The sequence below is a fragment of the Limanda limanda genome, chromosome 3, assembly GCF_963576545.1.
Source record: "Limanda limanda chromosome 3, fLimLim1.1, whole genome shotgun sequence".
In the NCBI taxonomy this organism is placed as follows: Eukaryota; Metazoa; Chordata; class Actinopteri; order Pleuronectiformes; family Pleuronectidae; genus Limanda; species Limanda limanda.
The window spans coordinates 24,262,385-24,285,693 of NC_083638.1; the positions used below are offsets into that span (position 1 = coordinate 24,262,385).

Here is a 23,309-nt window from a genome sequence, read left to right on the forward strand (position 1 = left end):
CTTCACATTTCACTGGCACTGTGTGCAAAATGTGATCATCAAAATTCTACATCTAACTTGGAATGAAAAAAGAACAGAATGTTTTTTTTTACTTCTTCCTCTCCTTGAGTCTTTTTTTAAAATAAAACAATTCCAGATAAGTGCAACCATTTCTGCTTTCCCCCTCTTCCTTCGTGTAATTTGCTCAGAAAAACAGTTGACGCAGAGCAGTCCTCCACTCATGTGAAAACAATTTCGGCGGCACATATGAATCTGGTGCAGAGCTCCGAACTGGCAGAGTCTCGTCCTCACACACACAGATGTGTGAAGCTGCAGGTGCGTTTCCACCGTTCACCACAGCGACACCGAGACGGAGGAGAAGCTTTTTCACACATTCAGTGTCTGGGCCGACACTTTCACGGAGGCTGGCACACACACGAGCAAAGCAACCGTTTAGACGATATGTGCGTGCCACTGGAAAAAGCAGACCAGCAAACAGATTAATGGGATCCATACACACAGATCATCATTATGACCAACTTACTGTTACTCATAAAGAAACTGTGCAGAAGGAAAACCTGGAAAATCTAAGACAACGGCTTGACTTCAATGGGATTTCCTTACAGTTCGATGAGTCAATTGAACACTGAGGGATACATTCATTCAACTCATTGTTTCAGTTGAAGATTTCCTGACAGACGTCCTGATTTGAACTGAAAATCAAACCCAAATTAAATAAGGTAATTTATATTTGTTCATTCTGCAAAAGTCCTGTTTACTTTACAGCCTATAAACCAATAAAGCTCATGTGTATTATCTACATTTGAGAGTCAAAGTAACTCACAATAAGCGCTGTGATATTTACTTTTCTTCTAATTTACTACACAAGGACGTCTGTGAAACATATTGAGGTCCATGTCTTGTTTGTGTTTGTTTGAGTGTATCATTAAATCTGAGATTCAGAAGCCTTCAGTCGTAATCCTCAAATCAGTTCCACTGACTCAGCTGACTCCTGGAAAAGCTCACCCGTTGATACACTGCGCTCAATTTGACTTTTTATGGTTTAGGTAAAGAAAAATAATTTGAAAAATATGGGTTTTGATAAATACGATAGTAGAATAGGCAGAAATAAAGCAATAAATAAAAGTTGTATGTGTCAGCATAAGATTAATAAAAACTCTATAAAAATGGATGAATGTTAAAAATAGACAAACGTAAAAAACATACGTCATAGATGGTAAATTAAAGAAGAAATGCAGTTTTTTCCAAATGTTATAATTACCAAAGTTAAAAATATACGACCTGGGTTGAATCAAGTGATCATCAAAGAGTCCAGGATGACTGCTGCTGCAGGACTGTTGTCCCCCCCACTGGAAACCCTGTTATAGGCTCTGACATGTGAGTAATCTTTGATTCAGTCAGATGCACTGCAGATATTTACAGAGCAGAGGTTACCTCATATTTTACACTGTAAAAGACAAAATGTGGGCAGAAGTCATTTCAGATCTTTTTCCTGCGAGCAAGACCAGGTAGTGGCTCAGAACATTCACTGATGATGATTTGAGCCGTGCCACTGAGTTGTGATTTCAGTTTGCTGCTACATTCAAGGTCTTCAAAAGGCTGTTTTGGTTTCATCAATGCTTGACAAACCTCTCCTCTGTGCGCACAAACATACACACACACACACACACACAGCGTATGATCCCCAGCATGTTAAGAAAGGAGTACGCTGAGATGCCCAAACAGACCCAGTGGAGATGGAATGTCTCTTTTATGTGAAATTAAATAAGATCATCTTGTGGGCCTCTGTCCTTCCTGTTCCGCTTTCCGTTTTATGTTCATTTCCATTCCCAAACAAAGATGTCTCTCCACGGTGTATTAATGCCCATCAAAGGCCTCAATCAAGTTCCTCTGCCACAGGCGAAAGTCCAACTGGAGAGGCTGTAGTTTAATGTTGCCAGTGCAGCGAGGATGTGGGCTCTTGGTTCTTCCAGGCCCTTGTGTTTGCTTTTAACCCCCCACATTCACAAATATCTTGCGAGTCTGGTCTGAGGGAACAAGGCATCTGAAGACAGCCCACACTAAAGGAGCCATTTCAGGGTCACTGACTGTGACAACAGTCTTACTCATTGTGCCATCAGGACAATGACTTCATGTATGTCACTGAGAGAGCGGAAAATTTAGAAAATAAAACATAATTACGCAGGGCTTCCTAAAAAATTAGTCACGTCTGTAAGTCAATACAGTCTTAGTTTGGAAGTATCCGGCGATGATAAATATTTGAGAAGAAGCTGACGACTGTCTGCTGACATTTTCTCTTCCTGAGAGGTCTTAATTAAATGTCCGTTAAACTTATTAACCCTATCTATTTTAAAAAAGATTTTTCATGTAGTGGTGGTAGTGGAGCTCATGTAATGTATATAATTGACCACAAAGTAGGATTTCATGCTGATAAACCCCCATTTCTTTCTCCACTGAATTGCCAATTTGTGAGCGACAGTTAGAGAACAATGGATAATATATAGAATTACCAATAGCTTGAATTTTAGCTACTAGCAAACATGTTTGTCTTTATAATCTGCTTCTATTAAACGTATAATAGATTCCATCACATGAGTATTTTATCATCAAGGGACTGTCATCATGTGAATCTTATAAACTAGCAGATTTAAACCTCCACACAGGGGAAAAAAAAACATACAAATTAAATAAATGACTTTATTTGACTCGTAATCAAAACAGTCAGTGAATTTAAATATTCATCTTCTGTCATCAACTGTGACTGTAAATGTGTAACTTAATAAAAACAAAGGGAGGTTGTATTTCTGGAAGTAAAATATGATGCCAGGTTTTTTTCTTTTCTTTGTGTGTATGCATGAATGTAGTCGGTGTGTAATGTACTCACGCATCATGTGTGCGTTTCGACGCTCCCTTATTCACTGCAGGTGGGTCTGCAGCTAAAGGGAAGCGTTCACTCGCCGTGCCAAAAAACTGACAAGTAAATAACTTCTCAACAGTCGGGAACACAGTTCCTCACGTTCTCACTCGGACCATCGCATGCTGCAAATGAAAGGGACGCTGCATGGTTCTCATAATAGAGCAATTACACTTAGTAAAACTGGGGACACAGTTTCCCTGTGAAATAAAAGGAGATCAAACCCTGTTTGTGGCCAAAGAATGATTCAGCGGCCTCTAAACACGCCAATGGAAAAATTAAACACACTATATTCCATCTTTATTTACAGCAGTTGCAGACTTCCTGGGGCTTCACCGGTGATAAAAACACATGAGACAACATCCAGACATATATATCAATTCAGAGGCCTGCAGGTACACACTGTGCTTCCTGATGAAAGCCACAAATAAACCATTTTATCAATGCAATTATCAAATACTCTCAATAAATTGGTAAATCTGTATGAAGGCTCTAACATTACAGGTTCATTACCTCATAAGCTGACTGCTAAGAATAGCCCAGTCCGAGGTGTAGTGTTCCAGCAGGTTGGAAAGTGGGCTAAGTAATCATTAAGTCTGGTTCACTGCCATACAGCGAGCTGCTGACATATGGAGGGAGAGTTCAGAGTAATTAGATATTTGTCTGACTATATTAGATGAAACATAAACTGTTGTAAAGTCATTTTATCTTTTCCCCCCTGAGACGGTTTACAGCCGAGTGTTCGCCAGGTTTTCAGAGCATGAACATGAGTTCAGATGTGCAGAATGAGTGCAGACACCTTTCAGCCTGATGGACTTCACTTGAAATCCAATCATGTACGATGGAGCGGATTCCTGCTCCTCCGTCTCTCAGCTGCTTTCTTTTTTGCTCTCACTCACACACTCACACACACACACACACACATGTACTCATAACCATGCATGTGTCTGCCATGTGTGCATGACTGTATGAATATATTTGTATTGTTTATAGCAGTATGAGCACACAATGTGTAGCATCTTAGCCGTAAGTCTGTCACTTTTTAAGATCTTCGTGAGTGAAGCCACTTTATCTTACGTTTTTAGTTTAACAACAAACTTGTGTTAGACTTGAGTGTCAGTGAACAGACACGTTAACTGACCGGGTTCAACTGTGTGTGGTTTATCTCCTATTGGTCCATGTCAATTATTAAATACTTCAATTTTTCCACACAGATCTGAAATATTCTCATGAACTTAAATGCATTATTCAGGCGGAATACTGTATGAGCATCACATTTTATTTTTCAAATAAACAGAGGTCTGTATGTTATGCCTGTTATAAATCACATTATAGATATAAATTTGAAAGCAAATTAAGTGCAGTAGACTATTTGTGCATGAAACTAATTGATTCAGTCAATTTCATGAGCTCACATTTCAAATCAATGGTTTATCACCACTGTGTAAGCATAAGATGCCAAAATATTATTGAACATAAAATATTGTACTTTAAGGAGACAATTAAATTTAAAGAGATGTATTTTTGCTTAAAATAAAACTGAATTAAATATATTGTACTAAAATAAATTGTACTATCATGAATTATATTGAAAAAATTGTATTTCATAGTCTGTGTCATTTTAAGGACCTACAAACATATGAATAACTGTATTAGGTGGCGGATGGGAAATGAAGCTATAGATTTAGACAAAAAGTGAGATTTTCGTGTAAATCTCAATTTTTTTTAATCTGATTTCCAACCAAGACAAATAAAAAGACATCAAAAATGAACTAGCTATGTGTTGTATTATTAATTTAGACAAGTGTACAGTTATTTCAGCATCATGAGCCGTACAATACACAGGGCCTCAAAGAAGACTGTTTTTTGTTATTGTGGACAACTTTCCAGTTATAGCCAATAATGGATTGACCTCTAATGTCGTCATTTGTTTGAAGAGTTTTGTCTCCTAAGAAATTTGTAGACAGTTTGTCTACAAAGAAATTATGTTGATTTTCCTTTCAGGGGTCTTTAACTTTTCCAGTCTGCAGAGTGTCAAGGCTCTAAATGATTTTTTCAATAGTAGAGAGAGGCCTCTCAGTTTGCACGCACATAAACATAATTTTCATCAATAGCTCACCACTGAGACACAAAACCTGTAAAATAATAATACATTATTAGCAAGAGTTATAGACAGGCTAAGCAAAAATGTTTATATCAATTTTAAAATATTGACAGACTTTGCAAGCAGCCCAAACTGTTTGATAAAATGAAAACTACAAGTATAGAATTGATGATACAAAGTGTCCTTTGGAAAATGATCAAATATAAATAATTACAGCTTTCAGAAGTCATATTTAATATAAGTATCAACATTAGAAAATATTCTACCCCATATGTAATAGAAGAAAAGGTAATAAAAGACTCATACGTAAAATAAATCATGGATTCTTCATGTTTAGCTGTTGTTTCACCACAGAGCAGCAGGAACACCGAGGCTGAGCTGCCCTTGATGAACCATTGCGAATGAAGCGTGAAATTGTGCCCTCTCCGCCCCAGTGCCATCACTCATGGGCTATATTCATAACCAAATTACATTAATGTCATGTGTTAAGCCCCCCGCCCCTGTTTTGTGAACCTCTTTTTGTCCTCTAGCTAATAAGTGGCCCGACTCGTTCATGTCATCAGCATTAATCCGTTTTGGAGAGAGAGGTCCAGAGAGTCTCATCCTCTGAGCGCAGACACGTTTGTGTAACTCTCCTCAGACCTGCGGGGAGTTCGGAGTGTTTGGTCAACGATAGTGGTTCCTAGAAAAGATCTGAATCGTTTTATAACCAAACCCAGCTGTGCTCTGGTGCGCGCCGCAGCCTCTCTCTCCGTGCATGTGAGCGTGTTCGTGTGTGTGTGTGTAGAGGTAGAGGAAGGGGCGTCTGCAGAGAGAGAGAGAGAGAGAGAGAGAGAGAAACAGAGAGAGAGAGAGTTTGGTATTTTTCTTTCCTTCACTTTTTTATAGGCATGAACACCGAGACCTGCGTTTCATACTGCGACATGACATCCATGGATTCATATTATAGCGCCTCTGCAGCAGCGCCAGGCAGGGATCACCAGGCGGACCACTTTAGGACATTCCCGGCCACTGACACCAAATACAGCCCCACCGCCTTCCTGCCCAACAAAGGTCAGGCGTACGGAGAGAGGTCCCGGAGCCCCTTCCAGCAGGAGTGCCAGTCATTGGATGCCGCCGCAGCTGGGCAAGGCACTTTCGGTAAATACCACCTGTTTATGCAGAGGTCGTCTTGCAAAACGTCCTCCGAGGAAGGCAAGCTGCACCCGGAGAGGGGACACAACGGAGGGCTCATCCCCTGCTACGGTGAGTGCAAATAGAAGAATACAAAAGTCGACTTTAAGATGACTGAGTTGCAGGGGTGTGCTGGAGATGGAGAGGTGAGAAGGTGCCAAGCTCTCAGTACGCGGCAGACATGGATGATACGAATTATAGTCTATGCACCAATAGTTGCTATATGGGAAAGATTTCTCAGAGCCGTGCCCTGCTGTGAAACATTAATTATGAGTCTGATGATCTCACACATGGGCAGAAAAGTGTGTAACCTGTCAGTGGTCGCTCGTTTCTCAACCTCTTCCCGCAAACGCCGCAGATGGAGCCTGACAACGCGGTGATGGCGCATGACGCAGAACCAGGCCATTTGTGGTTCCTTTAGTTCACCAACCAAACATAGTTTACACGTTAGTTGTTTCTAAAACGGTCTGTCTGGTAAAAGAAAGTATCCAAAAATGATTTATACAGGTTCAACTTCTATGTTTGGTCTCAAATTCTCCTCCACGATGGAAAAACTTGGTGCGTAAAAGCGCATCAGGAACCTTGTGTCTCCAGCAGCAGCAGCAGCGGGAAACACACTTACATCCCAGCTCGTTACGACGTGGCCCGTACGGGACTTATGTGCGTAACACAGTTGAGAGAAGAGCCATAATCTTCCCGGTTATCAAATTGTCCCGTTGGCCATCAAAATTAAATTAGGGCGCGTTTAATGCGATAATCTGCATTACAATCCTCAACATCGGAGCTGAGTCGGACAATTGAATTAACAGGTTTTCAGATGGCACAAATAGCGAGCTCCAAACTGATAATATTTTAATTTCATTGCGAGGCCCTGATTGGCTCCAATTAGACGTTATTACGCGGGGACGCGGCTGTAATGGGTGAATGATGGGGGTGTACATAAACGGGTCACGTCATTAGGCAGGAGGCCACTTTGAAGCAGCAGCAACACACTCACCTGGAAATATCGACTGCAAAAAAAACACTCAATAAAAAGCGGAGGAACTACAAAATAAAACGTGGACACACTCACTTAATATTTGCTCTACTGACAGTGAGTCCTCTATATTTTAATCCAAAGTGTATTCATACAATCAGCTTAATAAACAACTTGTAAATAACAGAGGCACTGAAATCACAAGTCAGACAAACAAACAAAAAAATAAACAAACCCATTTTCTTTTCCTCAGAATAACTCGAGCTGCTGTATAAACATTACGCCTCGTTATCACGTCCAAACACACAGTTAATAATTGAACCCCGAATAGAATGAGTTACGACCGCAACAATAAAATAACATCAGATAAATTAGATGACATAAAAAATAATAAAAAACATCCTTTTGTAAATGGACAGAATCTTTTCTTTTTGACTGTGTTTTTATTTGACTGGAGCCACAGAGCCGCGTGTCCGTCACTGGTCCTCTGACATGTTTAGTAGATTTAGTTCAAAGATGTTTTTAGACGCTTTCTGGGAATCAGCCTTTTGAAAAAAAAAACTTTGACAGCTCCGACGTGTCGAGGACGGAGATCAACATTTTCCAAAGTGTTTTTATAAAGGATGTTAAGTTTTTATTTCCTTTTAACTTTGCCAAAGATCCGGTCAAGATTAGATAAAGCTTTAACTTCTGTTGCATAATAATATAATAGCAATAAGTAAAATAAAATATTTAGTCCAAACGAAAATGTTTTAATTATATAAAATAATTCCCTCTAATCCCTACATTATTAAGAAGGATTTCAAACTTAATTTGAGCTCCCGTCTTCTTTTGATTTAATTTACTGCCCTAATAGGAAAAAAAACATTGATTATTCATATAGGAAGAGAACATTAATATTATGTATAATCTGTATATTTATTGAAATATGTCAGTGCAGCTTGTCAATGCTTTGTTGTTTTATTAAATAAATAAAAACCGGATTCACACTGTAGAAAAAAAACATGACTCAAATGTTTTTGACTAATTATTAATTATAATAATTATCACTATGTGCATTGAAATAAACTGCACTTTCATGTGTCAGTCGTGTGAAGATAAAATAGTTGTATTTACGCGTATTTTCACTGAGTTGAATGCAGCAGTAAAATCTGCTGAGTTTACTGGAGACGGGATGATAAATGATTCCTGATGTCTTTATGGACTTTATTGGAAAATGCTGCAGTATTTTACTTCCTGTCTCGTGTCTTTTGTCCAAGTATTTGTTTCGTCGTTGTTATTCGTGGTTTGATTTGTTCTGTCAGAGTAGATGTGATGACTGGGATGTGAAACAAAGGTGTCTTATAAACATTTACCTTCGTTAAAGCCTCTAAAACACAGGTTCATTGTTCTTCTCACTCAACTCACCGACGCTGCTGTTGTTACTGACATGAAGGAAGCATGGAGGAGGCGCACAGAGCAGAGAGGAAAGAGTCCGAGCTGCCTTTCAACGATACACAACTCCACTAATAAAAAGGACTTAATAACAAATAAAACACACAGCTAGAAGGAACACTCATAATATATCCTCAAGTACATATATCTACAATGTAGAGCGTGAGTATAAGTGACATCGATATACTTAAATTCAAATAAAATAATATTCTCGCCAGAATATAGGTCAATAAAGTTCACATGATTCATGCAGAACGTTCCCATGAATTAAGCTGCAAGCAGCATTTAAATATTGTCGTTTATCAACTTTGCATGTTGTCTCAGGGGAGGAATTTATTATTGCATAAATATTAATCTGAAATGAAATGATTACATGTCTTAAATAACAACAGCTATCTTTCAGAAATTTTTTTAGTAGAAATTTAATAAGCAAAAAAAGTATAGTAAAGTAAAGTGGAGTACTTCAAAGTTGAAGCATACCTCAAAGATTTTTTATTTACTGACCACATCTAAAAATTTACATTGAAGTTGAAGAAACAAACAGACTGGACAAAATGATGAAAAATATTTATTAATATATACATATTTACTTTATCAATATAAAAGTGGTAAAGGAGCTCCAATAACAATTTAAACAATAAAAAACTGAACAAGATTCACTCAATTAGTTTGAAAGTTGTCAAGCATCACATGTCTTCATAAACCTCCAGAGACCAAACCCTTCTTCTTTTGATGATGTCCCTGTGTCTGAGGGTGATGACCTCTAGCTCCAGTTCCCTGCCCTCATCTGTTTGGAGAGGAGAGCGAGTTCCTCTGCACACACACACACACACACACACACACACACACACACACACACACACACACACACACACACACACACACACACACACACACGCACACACACACACACACACACACACACGCATACACACACACACACACACACACACACACACACACATACACACACACACACACACACACACACACATACAGCAGAGAGAATCCATTCGAAACAGCCATTTGTACGTCTCTGGTGTCAGAGCCGAGCTTTCTGCAACATTTGGAGTCCAGTTTGACACAGTAAACATTTCACTGCTCCGATGACACAGAGGATGTTGTGACGACTCGTCGGCCTGATGAAAACGGGGCTGTGTCTTTTGTCACTTTCGCTCTTTCACAGAGACAGAGATGTGCAGGGTGATGACGCTGCTGCAGCAACAGCAACAGCAACAGCACTGGTGTAATGTAAAGACATGAAAGGCTACAGCTCAAATCATAAGCTACTTTCAGGCTATAAGCAGGAGTTAGATCCAGTTATCTCCATTATCTCCATGGTGACCAACATTCAGGTGTGACTGCATTGCTTTGTGTGACCGACCCCAAAATGAAGATCTCTTCTTGTGTCCGTTTCTTCCTTCGCCGTCTTTATCCCCAACAACTCGACCGTTTCAGCCTCTTGTGGCGTCCGTCCGCACTGATTGGTTGGAGCAGGGAGTAATGGGAACCAGCCAAGACGCCCAGACAAGCGGGGCACACTTCAGCCAGTCAGGGACTTGAGTGGAGGTGACACCGACTCAGGTTCATTTCAGCGTTAGGCCTGAGGTTTGGCAGGGCAATTTACATCAGGCTCAGTTTGCATGGCCGAGTGAGAGCAGCAGGACCGAGCGGCTCACGACTTCCTTTGGTCTCTTTGTCACCGAGTCATGTAAAATGACACCGATGCAGATTCCTTTTTTTTTTTGTGCATGGACGACAGTTTTTCAGAGAACATGGTGGAGGTTTCCTTTCAGTGTTAGGTCCTTGTGCAAAGTCACATGGCTTCACCGATCGAAAAGCTACATTTCAAAGGAAGAGGAGGATTTGAGGTTTTATATATTGAAGACAATTGTTTTTTTCCAAATCTGATGGCTTTGGAAAAGTTATAAAAGTAGAATCCAAGCACACATCGTCTAAAAATTCAGGAAAACAGTTTCCAAGGCTCTGTCAATACGTTTAGCCGATAATTGTCAGTCTTAAAACTTTACAAACCAACTCTAATTCCTGGGATTAACTTTGATGGGTACACAGGCCTTAAGATACTGACCATTTAATTTGATTTCCTTGTCTGACAGTTTTAATTTCTTATGAGCCTCACAGAGAGTTGTGTTTCTCAGACCTATACAGAATTGTTGCAGCACTATTGCATTTTGTGTCCTCAGACTAAAGTTTGAATATTTAGATTTTCCGTCCATGAATCCTTTGCCTGGAATAAACACTGTTGTTAAGTCAGTTTGCCAGCAAAGTATTTTTCTATGCAACAAAAAAAAACTGTCTTTAGAGCGTTTTCCCACTCAGGCGGAATGTTCTCCTCCGATCAGACAACAAAAACACAAGATGAGGGAAACTCTGTTTTGCTCCAAGGTCTGAGGGAAACATTTGGAAGAGAGCTGGAGGAGGGGGGGGGGGGGGAGGGGGGAGACACTGGGGGGAAGAGTGAGAGGAAAAGAGTGTGAGAGGTGATTTATCTGTCTCAGACTTTATGGATTTTATTGTTTAGTACGTGAATTTTGCACAGCCGGCTGAAATGGTTAATCGCTCTGCTCAGTCAACAGTGTTGAATTTCAAAGTTAATGGTTCGGAATCACGAAAAGAAAAAAAGGTAATTTTCAGATTTATTCACAGAGGTTCTGTCTGTAAGAGACATCAAGTGTTTCCAAATCAAAGCAGTAGTGTGCAAAACACATTATATCTATGGGTGGTGTGTGTGTGTGTGTGTGTGTGTGTGTGTGTGTGTGTGTGTGTGTGTGTGTGTGTGTGTGTATGTGAGTGTGTATTTTTGACACATGCACCTGACACCACACAAAGCAAGTTCATGGATGTGTTATTTGAGATGAGGTTAAACTTCTAGAAGAGACTTGTGTGCATCTTCAGCAGAGGTCAAATAAATATTAAGATCCTCAACATGTGATTTTAATCAATCTTTTTATAATTAAACAATTATATGAAATAAGCATTTAGCTTGTCGATGTGTAAACAATGTCCCAATATGAATGTGGTAGCTCAAAGTAATGATACAAAAGAGAGTGATCATCTGAAAACGCAGCTCCCCTTTGCCTTGTAGAGAACTTTCAGTAGTTTGTGTTGAGCCGTCTGGGTCACATGTTCTGTTGAGTTCACAACCATTGTTGTCATGAGCCGTTTACAGATATTCACTCAAGCTCATGAGTCTCATTGTCTTTCCAAGTTTGCATCTTCGTCAGACTCTTTTTCATCCTGAAATATTTGTATTTAAAAAAATGTTGGTATGTCAAGTGTTTAAAATGTTACCAACATGTTCACTCACTTGCTGTGCATTTCCCTGCTGAATTTTCCTGACAATTTCTGTATATTTAATGTCAGGAGCAGGTTCTGGAAAATGTAATTGCATGTCCGACAGCAGTTTTCAGTCATCAAACGGCAGGAAGACACATATTTATTGACTAGTTGGGGAACATTGTGGAGCATTCAGAAGCTAAGAAGTCAAAGAAGTCCTTCAGGAATCGGTGGAGACCAAAATCAGAGCTAAAATAGAATTAACATTGCTCATGTATTCATCAAATGACCAGAAGCCCGACTCTAAATTAATGATGATGGTGCTCTATCACTGCCGGAGGTGTAAATAAGTAACTGTAAGTTCACCATACTGTACATACTCGACTCCACTGTCTTGACTTGATTGTTCAGCCGACACAGAATCTCCGTCTGTCTCTGCCTCTGCAGCTAAGCAAGGAATCCACAGCTCGGAGCTCCATGCTACATCCTAATCCATTTTTAAGTCTGTAAAACACGTATAAATAAATACTTTGCTCAGACATTTCCCTTCTTCCGTTCTCTGAATTTAGTTAAACAACGTTAACCTTTTTTCTTCCCCGTCTCTTTTCTCTCCTCGATTTTGGATTTTTTTTTTTTTTTTTTGAGTTTGAGAAACAAGTCTCTCACAGTTGCCGTGCGCTGTGTAATTTATAGTGTTTCCTCTTAACACTATGAGCTGACCCCAGTCGTCCCAGTCAATAAAGAGGCACGGATGGTGCCCTGTCACTTTACAGCCAGTTAAATCACACTTTGATGTTGCCCCCTCATTTTCAACTCTGAATTAGGTCGAGAGCCGCCCGCGCTGAATGTCTGACCCAGGAGAAAACTGTTTTCGTCCCGATATCCACAAGGGAACCACCTCGCGATATTAAAATGAGGCCCGGTGGAAGCTAATCCTTATTTTGATTCTGATGTCAACGCCATTAGAGACACACTGTGATGTACTCCAGACAAATATTTCACTCTTGTGTACGCTGCGTGTGGAAATCTAGACTTGTTTACAAACTTGTGTGTGGAAATTTACACATGAGATAAACTATAAATCAGTTATTCTGAGGCTCTTTTCTGTGTATTGAAGTTTTGCAGAACTTTCTCTGAGCTCACCGCACAGAGCTGCCGACCCTGCTCTCTTCACTGTGCAGGCTAATTTGAACAGATGCTGACTGTTAAACCCTCTGCAGTTGAAATAGAACGTTCCGTGGTTGCAACACAAAACATTTTGCCTGGCACATTAATCTGAAAATGCAAAAATGGATTTTAGTCGCGAATATTGCTGGAATTTTGTCGGGACGGATACGTGCAGGTGTGAGCTGAAACTGTCGCTTGTGTAGTTGAATTTAGAGCAAATCATCCCGGTCATAAACACTGAGATTGTTTTTGATGCGGCACGTTTCTCTCAGTCTCTCTGCACAGAGATGATATCGTGACAGGCGTTGTTTACATTGAGACCTTCTTATGTTCATGGTCCATCGGGTGAGTTCTCTGCAGGAGGGCCCGGTGCTGTTCACCTTGGGCAGCGCTGGGGAGCCGCACAGTTACAGCCGATCGCACGGATAACAAGCAGGAGACTGTCACAATATTCCACTCCTGCCAAGAAAACATTAGTGACATGCGATATAAACAACGCTCTTTGATCAGGGAGAGGCCTCCTGATGCCAAACAGTCTGACAGCTCTCGCCTTGGGGGGGCTGCGGGTGCCGCGCTGGGGAAATGTGAAGAAACATCCAGGGAGGGTTTTGGTCGGGTGAAGCCCATTTGCTCCATTTCAAACCCAACAGCGAGGCAGTGCTGCGGGGGGGGGGGGGACCCCGAGCAAGAGGTCCGCCACCAAAACATGGCTCCTCGGCCCAAATCCACTTCCAGCATTGCTGAGTAAACATCTCAGAAACCGGAGAGCCGCTGCTCACTGGATCTTGCAGAGATGAATAGCATCTGGTCCGGTCACCGTTATACAATACATCACTGTGATACAATATAATATCTACATTGTGTGCAGGACGGGGTCTCCAGCCAGTGGGGGTTATGCTCTCCTTGCAAGGAGGAATAAAATAAAACAGCAGCTTTATATGGGACAGTGCTCCTGCATATCACTTATTTCAGCAAGGCCCCAACTGACTGAGATACAAGCACCATGTGTCGGTAAAACATCTGTAGTGTTCTTGGTGCCAACCATAAACCAAAACCAAATACCAAAGACACAGAAACATTTTTCAGATTCACTCAGTTGCTTATCTGAGTTTAAAATGTTTCAGTTCGTATCTGGACAACATTTATGTCTAGTTGGGCTTTTTGTAAAGTAAAATAAGAGTTTTTTCCTCAAATTAAGGTTCATAGAGCATTATTTTTTTAAGAATTAGTAACAAAAGTCAGATTTAAACGTATCAACACCAAGTTTTGCATTGACATAATTTAACATTTACTCCTCAATACAATGCCACAAAAGTCAATATAAAATGACCCCAATTAATCATTATTCATGCTTCTGTTCAGCTTTTCTAACTTAATGTCAAACTAACGTATGGTTCTGTAGAATATGTTTTGGTTGATGCTGTTATTATTGCCATTTTGTGCCTGTATCTGTGAGACACTCTATCTATTCACCTCACCTTGCAGCACATTACCCAACATGGCTGTGGTTTAGGGTCACTGGGTGTACGTGTGTGTGTGAGTGTGTGTGTTTGTGTGTGTGTGTGTGTTTGTGCTGAGAATTGCACACCGAGCTCAAATGAGCGCACACACCTCCTGGTTCTAACCTGACAAATTGCAGGATGGGCAGATGAGCGTCCCTGAAAATAACTTCACCTCAGATGGTGCTGAGGAGCGGGAAGGTGCGGCGCTGTCGTCATCAGATGGAAAAAGCTCACAGGCCATACTGGGCAGGGTGGAAGCATGTCCTGTACACATGATGGGAATGTGTATTAATCCAAAGGTGTGTGTGAGAAACTGGTGAGTGCAGTGAAGGGCAGAAGGGAGAAAAGAGCTGCCAGCTTAGACAAGAACACTGGCAGAGACACGGCTATGGAAATTTATGATCAGAGAGCTGCCTGAGGTTTTACTGTTAAGCTGCAGCCATGAAACAAGCATGTGTGCGTGTGTGTGCGACAGAGAAAGTGAACAATGATCGCTCTCATTTTCTCATGGCTACAATTTACTCCCCGGCAAATGACTTGTGACAGTCTTGCCGCCAGGTGACTCTGCAGTGTTTTACTGACTCGATTAACCTCAATCACATGCAAGACTGATAAACAGAGTCTGAGTGGAGGAAAGATGGTGTTTGTCTGCGTGTGTGTGTGTGTGTGTGTGTGTGTGTGTGTGTGTTGGTGTGTGTGTGTGTGTGTGTGTGTGTGTGTGTGTGTGTGTGTGTGTTGGTGTGTGTGTGTGTGTGTGTGTGTGTGTGTGTGTGTGTGTTGGTGTGTGTGTGTGTGTGTGTGTGTGTGTGTGTGTGATTGTGAGGCAGAGGTTGGGGATGGTTGTTGTAAAACATAAAAAAAGCTGTAACTTTTTGTCAGTCTCAAAATTAAGGGCAGGGTGTCTTGTTCCATCAAATCACAAACTACAGCAGCTGGATCCAGAAGCAGCCAGTGAGCCAGGTCAGGCATCAATTACACAGCGAGTTAGAAAAAACAAATCAACACACAAACTCGGCACTGATCCTACAAATGTATCACCAGAGAGGAATAAACTGCCAGAGGAAAAGGATCAATATCAACATTATTACAGTTTATTTACCACTCAGTCCTAGTTCTCTAATGAAACCACATTAAAATTCTCTAGATCTGTATTTTCATCTGCACCAAAACAATTACATTCATCAATACCGACCCCATAGAGATCCATGAATTATTCAGAGAATCTTAGAAATCTCACAATGTTAAAGAAAGTTAAAAAAAATTCCTGGATCTGCCTTTTGATCTACAGCCTAATGGAACCTTCCCTGGCCCATTTCACACCCTTCCACTCAGTTCCAGTGTAATCTGCCCAGTGTGTGTGTTGTCCTGACACATTTGTCTTGTAATTGGCAGAACTTGTTGGATTTGAGATTAAGATCATCGCAGAGAGCTGAGAAACAGCACTGCAGTGTGCATTTTGTGTGTGTGAGGACTTGAGAGGTTTCCAAATGAACAAATGTCAGAAAAGTTCAGTAAAAATCCAGTTCTACTAACTTTGAGCAATGCAGTAAGGAGAGAGAGTTAAAGAGCTTTGAAGTCTGAATATTAACAGATTTCCTCTTGTACTTTACTGTCGTTTTCATCTTGAGAATCCAGACACATGACTCACATCACTTCACTGTGCCATGCAGCCGAAAACCAGAAGAACAGCAGTAGATCATGATGCTCATTTATCTACGGTGTCCTCTCAGAGTGAGAGGTTGTGTCTCTCGTGGCCAAGTCATTACACAACTTTCTGCTCGACATCTTGTAAAGACTTTCATACTTTCCTTTATTGTCACGTTCATCTTCGGTCAGAGGGTAACAAATCCAGACAGATCCGGTTTGAGTCCATCGTTTCAATCCTGATGAAATTCTAACGGTTTCCTCTCCTCCCTGTCTCTGCAGGTAAAGACGGTTCAGGTCTGACCGACTCCGAGTTGGCCCCGGACTCCGACCCACCGGGCATGGACACCAGCTACCTGACTTTGAAGGATCAAGGTGTCAAGCCGGCCTCCGACAGGCTGCCAGGCACCGACCTAGCGAGCCCTATGGACAAAGCCGATGGCGGCGAAAGCAACAAAGGCAAGAAGAGACGTAACCGCACGACCTTCACCAGCTACCAGCTGGAGGAGCTGGAGAAGGTTTTCCAGAAGACACACTACCCTGACGTGTACGCTCGGGAGCAGCTCGCACTGAGGACGGACCTGACCGAAGCCCGTGTGCAGGTAAAGCAACAACAGAGTTTGAGGGACATTTCATGTGCAGCTAAATTGGTTTTAAAAAAGCAAATTGCTCTGAGGAAAGAAAACAAACCATCAAACATCTCAGATCTTTCATCACAGAAGGAAGTTAATTAGAAAACTTTCTATTTACACTAAAAGTGAAATGGTTGCCGCAGCTTCACGAAACCATATGGCAGTCACATCAATAAGTAAAAGAAAAAGGTTCTTCATCGCAGCAGAACAATGTTTAAACAACACATCCTCATGGATCCTTCAACATCTGCAGCTCTGCAGAGATAACGTCACTCACAGAACAACACCAGAGATTTATCTGGGAGTCGTGGGGAGAGAGTGGGGGAGTGGGAGCTAACAGAGGCCAGGGGGCCCCGGGGGGGCGGAGGTTTCAAGCTGCAGCCTGGGCCTCATATGTGCAGTCGGAGGGGAGCAGGCTTTCATCACCATGTGACAAGACTTGTTCGGCTCTGATGTGTTTCCCTGGTATCGTATCGACGGCCTTTCCAGCTGAATTCAGTTCAGGTGCTGGACGAGCCCGAGGTGTACAGCACCTCAGCAGCTGAACCCCTGTGGTGACCTCCCGGCCCTGATTTGCATCCAAACCAGTCATGGCTGCTGTTATGCATTCCAACCCTGGCGAACAGAGAACGAGACCTCCACCATTTCTGCATTTGTGTGGCGTGTACGCGTGCACCGTGGACCGCTAAAGCCCCGGGATTTTCTGTGTTTTTCTTTCATTAACATCCTGTCCAGACAAGAATGTGTCCCTGCTGTGGTCTCCGGGGGGAAGGTGTGAAACCTTTCCCATGGGCTTTTGAGCAAGTTGATATTACGAGGTCACGTTAGAATTTGGAGGCGAATCATATTCCAGTTTTTGCTAAAATGAATGCAAACATGGCTGCGTTGTTATATGTTGTGCGCGATGTGAAGAGATAAGAAACTATTAAAAGTCACCTTGGACACGATGAGCTGGAACAGTGGCCAGGAGCGATCTGCAGTGAAACACAGGAAGTCTGAGCAGCCACAGGGTTATAACTCAAACCTCTGAAGGTATGCGGCTCCGCTCCGCTCTGCTCCAGTGTACTATCACAGAACCGCCGGCCTCAGATGGATGCAGCTTTACAGCCCTCGGCTCCCAGCGGCCCTCTCAAACACTCAACTGGAAAAGATAAAAGACATGAGATGCCTTGTCAGTCAGGGAGCGGGGATCTGCTCCCATTCACTCATTCACACGCAAACCCACTCACAGCTCATGAATTCTGCATCTGGACGGAGAAAAAAGTCAATAAAAAAAATCTTTACCACTGCAAAGGTTTTTCTTTAACTTTTGAAATGGACGAGCAAGATGGTAAAGAGAGTTTAAACTGTGGAGTGTGATGTTACACCTCATTGTCTGACGGTTCTCACACGAACAGGGGAAAAAACCCAGCTTTCAGTAAGAAAAACCTGAGGGTCTCAGGGTTGTTTGCTTTTTTTATTCTCTGGGTTTCAAAGGGAGAAAGTTCAGATCTGAGTCATATGCACAACAGATACATGTGGGGGTCAGGGGTCGGAGGTCACGGGGTTTCAAAAACATCACATCTCTCAGATTTGCCGTTGTGCTGGGCCGGAGAGAGCCGAGATGGCATCTGACATGTGGAGTTCACCAGGAAAACACAGGCGTCAGCAGGAGTTTACGGATCCAAACAGTCACTGGGAGATGAAATAACAGGAAACACTGATTTGTACGAGAGATGGAGGAGACGCTGGTTCCTGCAAGAGGCCGCGCCTACATCAGAGAAATGCAGAAAAAGTCAAGTCATTCCCATCATTCTACAAATAAACAAAGTTACCACTTAGTAAGAGGAAGTGAATTCTCTGATTGAGGAGAGACGACGCGTCTCCACTTCCTCCCACCATCCGGAAATGAAACAAAATGATCCTGGAAACGAAGAGTCTGTGCAGCAGCGATTGGGGGATGGAGCCAGACGTGCACTCGACCAATCACGAGTTAGTCTCAGCTGTTCAAGATGTCTCAGCCCATTTTTTATAGCATCAAATAACGAATTAAAACCAAACTTAATTTGCTGTTTTCAGCAAATTAAGAGGTCACCTCAGGGTCTGAGAAACAGGGACTTTATATTATGTTCATGCAGTTTTGAGATGAAGCAATGATAAAGTAAATATAATCTATTTTATATGAATTATTTCCTGGGAAATAGGAGCAATGTTGAATATAGCGAGTTTTTTTTACCTGGAGCCGCCTCCTAATATGGATCCACACCCAAATGTAACGGGTTCTGTCTTGACACGTATCACATCCTTCAACTGAAGTTCATGGTAATCCGTCCTGTATTTCTTGAGTAATGCCGCTAATACACAAACAAACAAACAAACAAACAATCATAAAAACGTTGATGAGAACACAACCTCCTTGGTGGTGGTAACACATTTCTCTTTATCCAAATTATCGGATCAACTGTTAAAAACATTAAGAAGACGACATTCGTAATATTTAGACTGTTAACTATATTTTTATATTAAAGTCATGCGTTTATAATGAATAAACTGCATCTCAAACTTTCACATACCAACACATCATGTTCAAAGTCAGATTTCAAAGTCTCTGGTATATTTCTCTCTGAATCCTCTCACTAGTGTCCTGGTTTTACCTTTATTTGACACAGAAGTTATGAAATCACGCCGCAGACGACTCCGGGGAAAAAGGGAACAAACTTATTTTTAATGAACTACAACAGTGGGCAGAGGTGTTTCCATGATATTAATAGGACTTTGGGGGTGTTGGAAAAGCGAAGCCAGGCTCAGCCGTGGATTTCTTTTTTCCTTCGGTGTGGACGCTGACATGAGTGACAGCGGAGGCGGGTTATCAATCCTCTGAGCCGCGCTCTCACTTCAAAGTGTTCGCAGCCCCATACAGCTCTCCTGCTGGGGCCAGTTTGGCATTTCTCTGCTCTTTCTCTCTGGGGCTGTAACATAAATAAAGCCTCATTGAAAGTCCACCAGCTACTTAAGCTGTCAAGGTCTTTACCAATTACTGTCAGGACGCAGTGTGTGCAACACAAAAATATGTTCTCCTGGTATAATGGCCAACAGACCTTCCAGAGAGCGGAGTGAGCAGATGAGAGCTGGTGGTGACACTGTATGTGAGACACAGCTGAGGAGAGAATGTCCTGCACAACGTCTACAGATTACTTCCAAATGACACCAACCACAGCACAAGATGTCAGGAGTTTTCAAAAGATATGATACCAGCAGAGTGTGTGAAGAGGAAGAAAGTTTATTGTATCTTCTGCCTGGAAGGTTGACCAGCATGGGATTTGACATGTGACAAAGAATCATTGAGCCAGCTGCAGCACACATTCACCTTAAAGTGTCAAAGAGCCATTCTCTATGTGTGATCCATCGACCAATCAATGAATCAATGAATAATGAATCTATCCATCTATCTATCCATCTATCTATCCATCTATCTATCTATCTATCTATCTATCTATCTATCTATCTATCTATCTATCTATCTATCTATCTATCTATCTATCTATCTATCTATCTATCTATCTATCTATCTATCTATCTATCTATCTATCTATCTATCTATCTATCTATCTATCTATCTATCTATCTATCTATCTATCTATCTATCTATCTATCTATCTATCTATCTATCTATCTATCTATCTATCTATCTATCTATCTATCTATCTATCTATCTATCTATCTATCTATCTATCTATCTATCTATCTATCTATCTATCTATCTATCTATCTATCTATCTATCTATCTATCTATCTATCTATCTATCTATCTATCTATCTATCTATCTATCTATCTATCTATCTATCTATCTATCTATCTATCTATCTATCTATCTATCTATCTATCTATCTATCTATCTATCTCTATGTATGTCTGTCTGTCTGAATAATTCATGGATCTTGATGACAAACATCTGAAATGTTAAGGGTACTAATATTATGCGTGAGTGCGATTTGGTGGAAATAACAATCTGGATCTAGGGAATTTAAATGTGGTTTCATTAGGGGACTGTTGAAAGTTTGCGCTCTACTGAGTAACATTCTAGTTATTGTTTGCGCTTGATTTTACATGGCTTTCATAGCACTGCCTTACAAGTCAGATTTACCTTTAGCCTCAGAGAACCCTTAAGTTCAACCCAACATCTACAGGTAGTCGGTAACTGAAATTAGGCAGAAGACCATCAAACGTACAGGAGTATCTAGTCCTATATTCTAAAATGTTTGCGTTCGATTTTACAACAGCGTATGAAGGCAGTAAGTTTGTGCTTTAATCAACTGACTGATTTCTCCCACGCTTCTTCCTAATATCTTATCATTTTGAAAATGTTAAATGTTCCATGATATTTGAATAACTAAAATGATACCTTGACCATGTTCTGATGCATAATGTCAAACCAGTCAGTTTCCTGTCACCTCAGGGCAGCAGGACCAGGATGATTCTGGTAAATAACATCTCTGCTGAACTGCCTGTTTGAAAATGAAACCCCTTCCTTGGTTGGTGGTGATGGTGTTGACAGGAAAGCTAATGGTGATCTGAAAAGTGGGAGGTCGCTGGAAAACACAGTCTGGAAGCAGTTTTTAAACACATCAAGTCAATGTGGAAACCTGTTTTATCCCACTTCTCAAGAATCAGTGGACATGAAGTTTGGGGTTGGTGAATTCTGAGTAAGGCAGCGCGGCGGAAGATGTACGAAGACATCAAGGAAGGAAGGATTATGTCCTCCGCTCTGTGTGCTTCTTTAATTTAGAGGGAGACAGCAACTCAAAGCCGGAGCTTTAGGCCTCAGGAAATTAAAAAGGAAAATGCAAACAAACCCCAGTTATAATCCCGTCTCATGTTTCAATCTCCCATATTGCCTCCGAAGATCTATAGTGAAGTGTGAGCAAAGAGCTGATAAAAAAGATGAATCAAATCAGATAATGTCATTGTTGTCAGGTAGTTACGATCAAGAGTCGTATTACAAACCTTTAAGATTTGGGTTTGAACCAGGTTATGGCACTTAACGTCTAAAGCCTATTAAATCCCATTCATCTAAAATGTATTTAGATTACTTTTCTTTTTCTTTTTAGTATAACTTTCAATAAACAACTGCTTCAGATTTAGGTCAATAATTATTGCAGAAAACTGTTCTCAGGCTAAGTCACTTTTATTTTTGTCTTTACAATTTCCTTTTTTAAATGATTTCAGTTAAACTAACATTTGCACAACTCAAGACACCTTTGGGTTGTGTTTTCATTTCTGATGTGCTGCCGATGGTTTTTGATATTCACCCTCTCAGTCTTTTGGAAATACCACAACGGGATCATTTTTCCATCTTAAAGGGAAACTTAGATTTGTATCTGTTCAAAAGGTATTTCCAGTTTAAGGTCAAGATGTGATTTCTCCATCTCACCTTCAAACGAGACTGGATGCCGAGCACAATGAGAGTGCCGACCTGGTGTTTCCTCAGATAATCTGGCTGTTGTGTAACGTTGGGACGTTGTCACTCTGCAGGTTTGGTTCCAGAACCGGAGAGCGAAGTGGAGGAAGAGGGAACGTTTCGGTCAGATGCAGCAGGTCCGAACACACTTCTCCACAGCTTATGAACTGCCGCTTCTGACGCGTCCGGAGAACTACGCACAGGTACACGAGCAGTTGAGGCCATAAACTGTTTTAATTCTGACCATTTACCATTTTATAGCCCTCATATTTCACTCAATGATGTCATATGTTCCTTTTAAAGGAGTAGTTTTTTGGGGGAAATATGTTCATTCATTTTCTTGCAGAGGGTGAGATTAGAAGATTAATACCATTGTCATGTATATATATGAGAATCAACCTTAGCTCAGCATAGAGACTAGAAACATTGAGGTATGGCTCCAGCAACCAGTACAACCAGTATAGTCTTTGTGTCTGATAAGATAGATGAGAGAGGCACTGTGGTTAAAGCAGCAGCTCTATCACTCTTTTCTTTAACAATACTGATTTCCCATCGATATATTCCAGATCCAGAACCCGTCTTGGATCGGCGGCGGCAGTGCAGCGTCTCCTCTGCCGGGCTGCGTGGTGCCCTGCGACACCGTGACCTCCTGCATGACCCCTCACCCCCACTCTGCCAGCGGGATGTCTGACTTCCTGGGCGTGCCGAGCCCCGGAGGTCACGTGGGCCAGGCTCACATGGGCAGCCTGTTCGGGGGGTCTCCCGGCATGGGCGGGGGCATCAACGCGTACGATCTCAACATGGACCCGGACCGCAAGTCCTCCAGTATCGCCGCCTTGCGCATGAAGGCCAAGGAGCACAGTGCGGCCATCTCCTGGGCCACATGATGTGCTGGTACTCGCTGGACGCCAGAAACATCTCGACAAACCCAGCTTGACGTGAGGGGCACGAAAAACAGAAGATTCGAAAGGCAACAGTGACTACCTTCATATGTGTTGCAATAAAATAATGATGCAAATACGAGGATG

At 41.5% G+C, this 23,309-nt stretch overlaps 1 protein-coding gene across 1 annotated transcript; it reads left to right on the top strand.

The window, feature by feature from the left end:
* Nucleotides 1-5,908: 5,908 nt before the first annotated feature.
* Nucleotides 5,909-23,168, top strand: alx4a (ALX homeobox 4a). Its single transcript, XM_061068837.1, has 4 exons — nucleotides 5,909-6,267; nucleotides 12,557-12,571; nucleotides 22,376-22,484; nucleotides 22,848-23,168. Exons 1-4 carry the CDS (start codon nucleotides 5,909-5,911, stop codon nucleotides 23,166-23,168), a joined length of 804 nt encoding a protein of 267 aa, XP_060924820.1.
* Nucleotides 23,169-23,309: the final 141 nt, after the last annotated feature.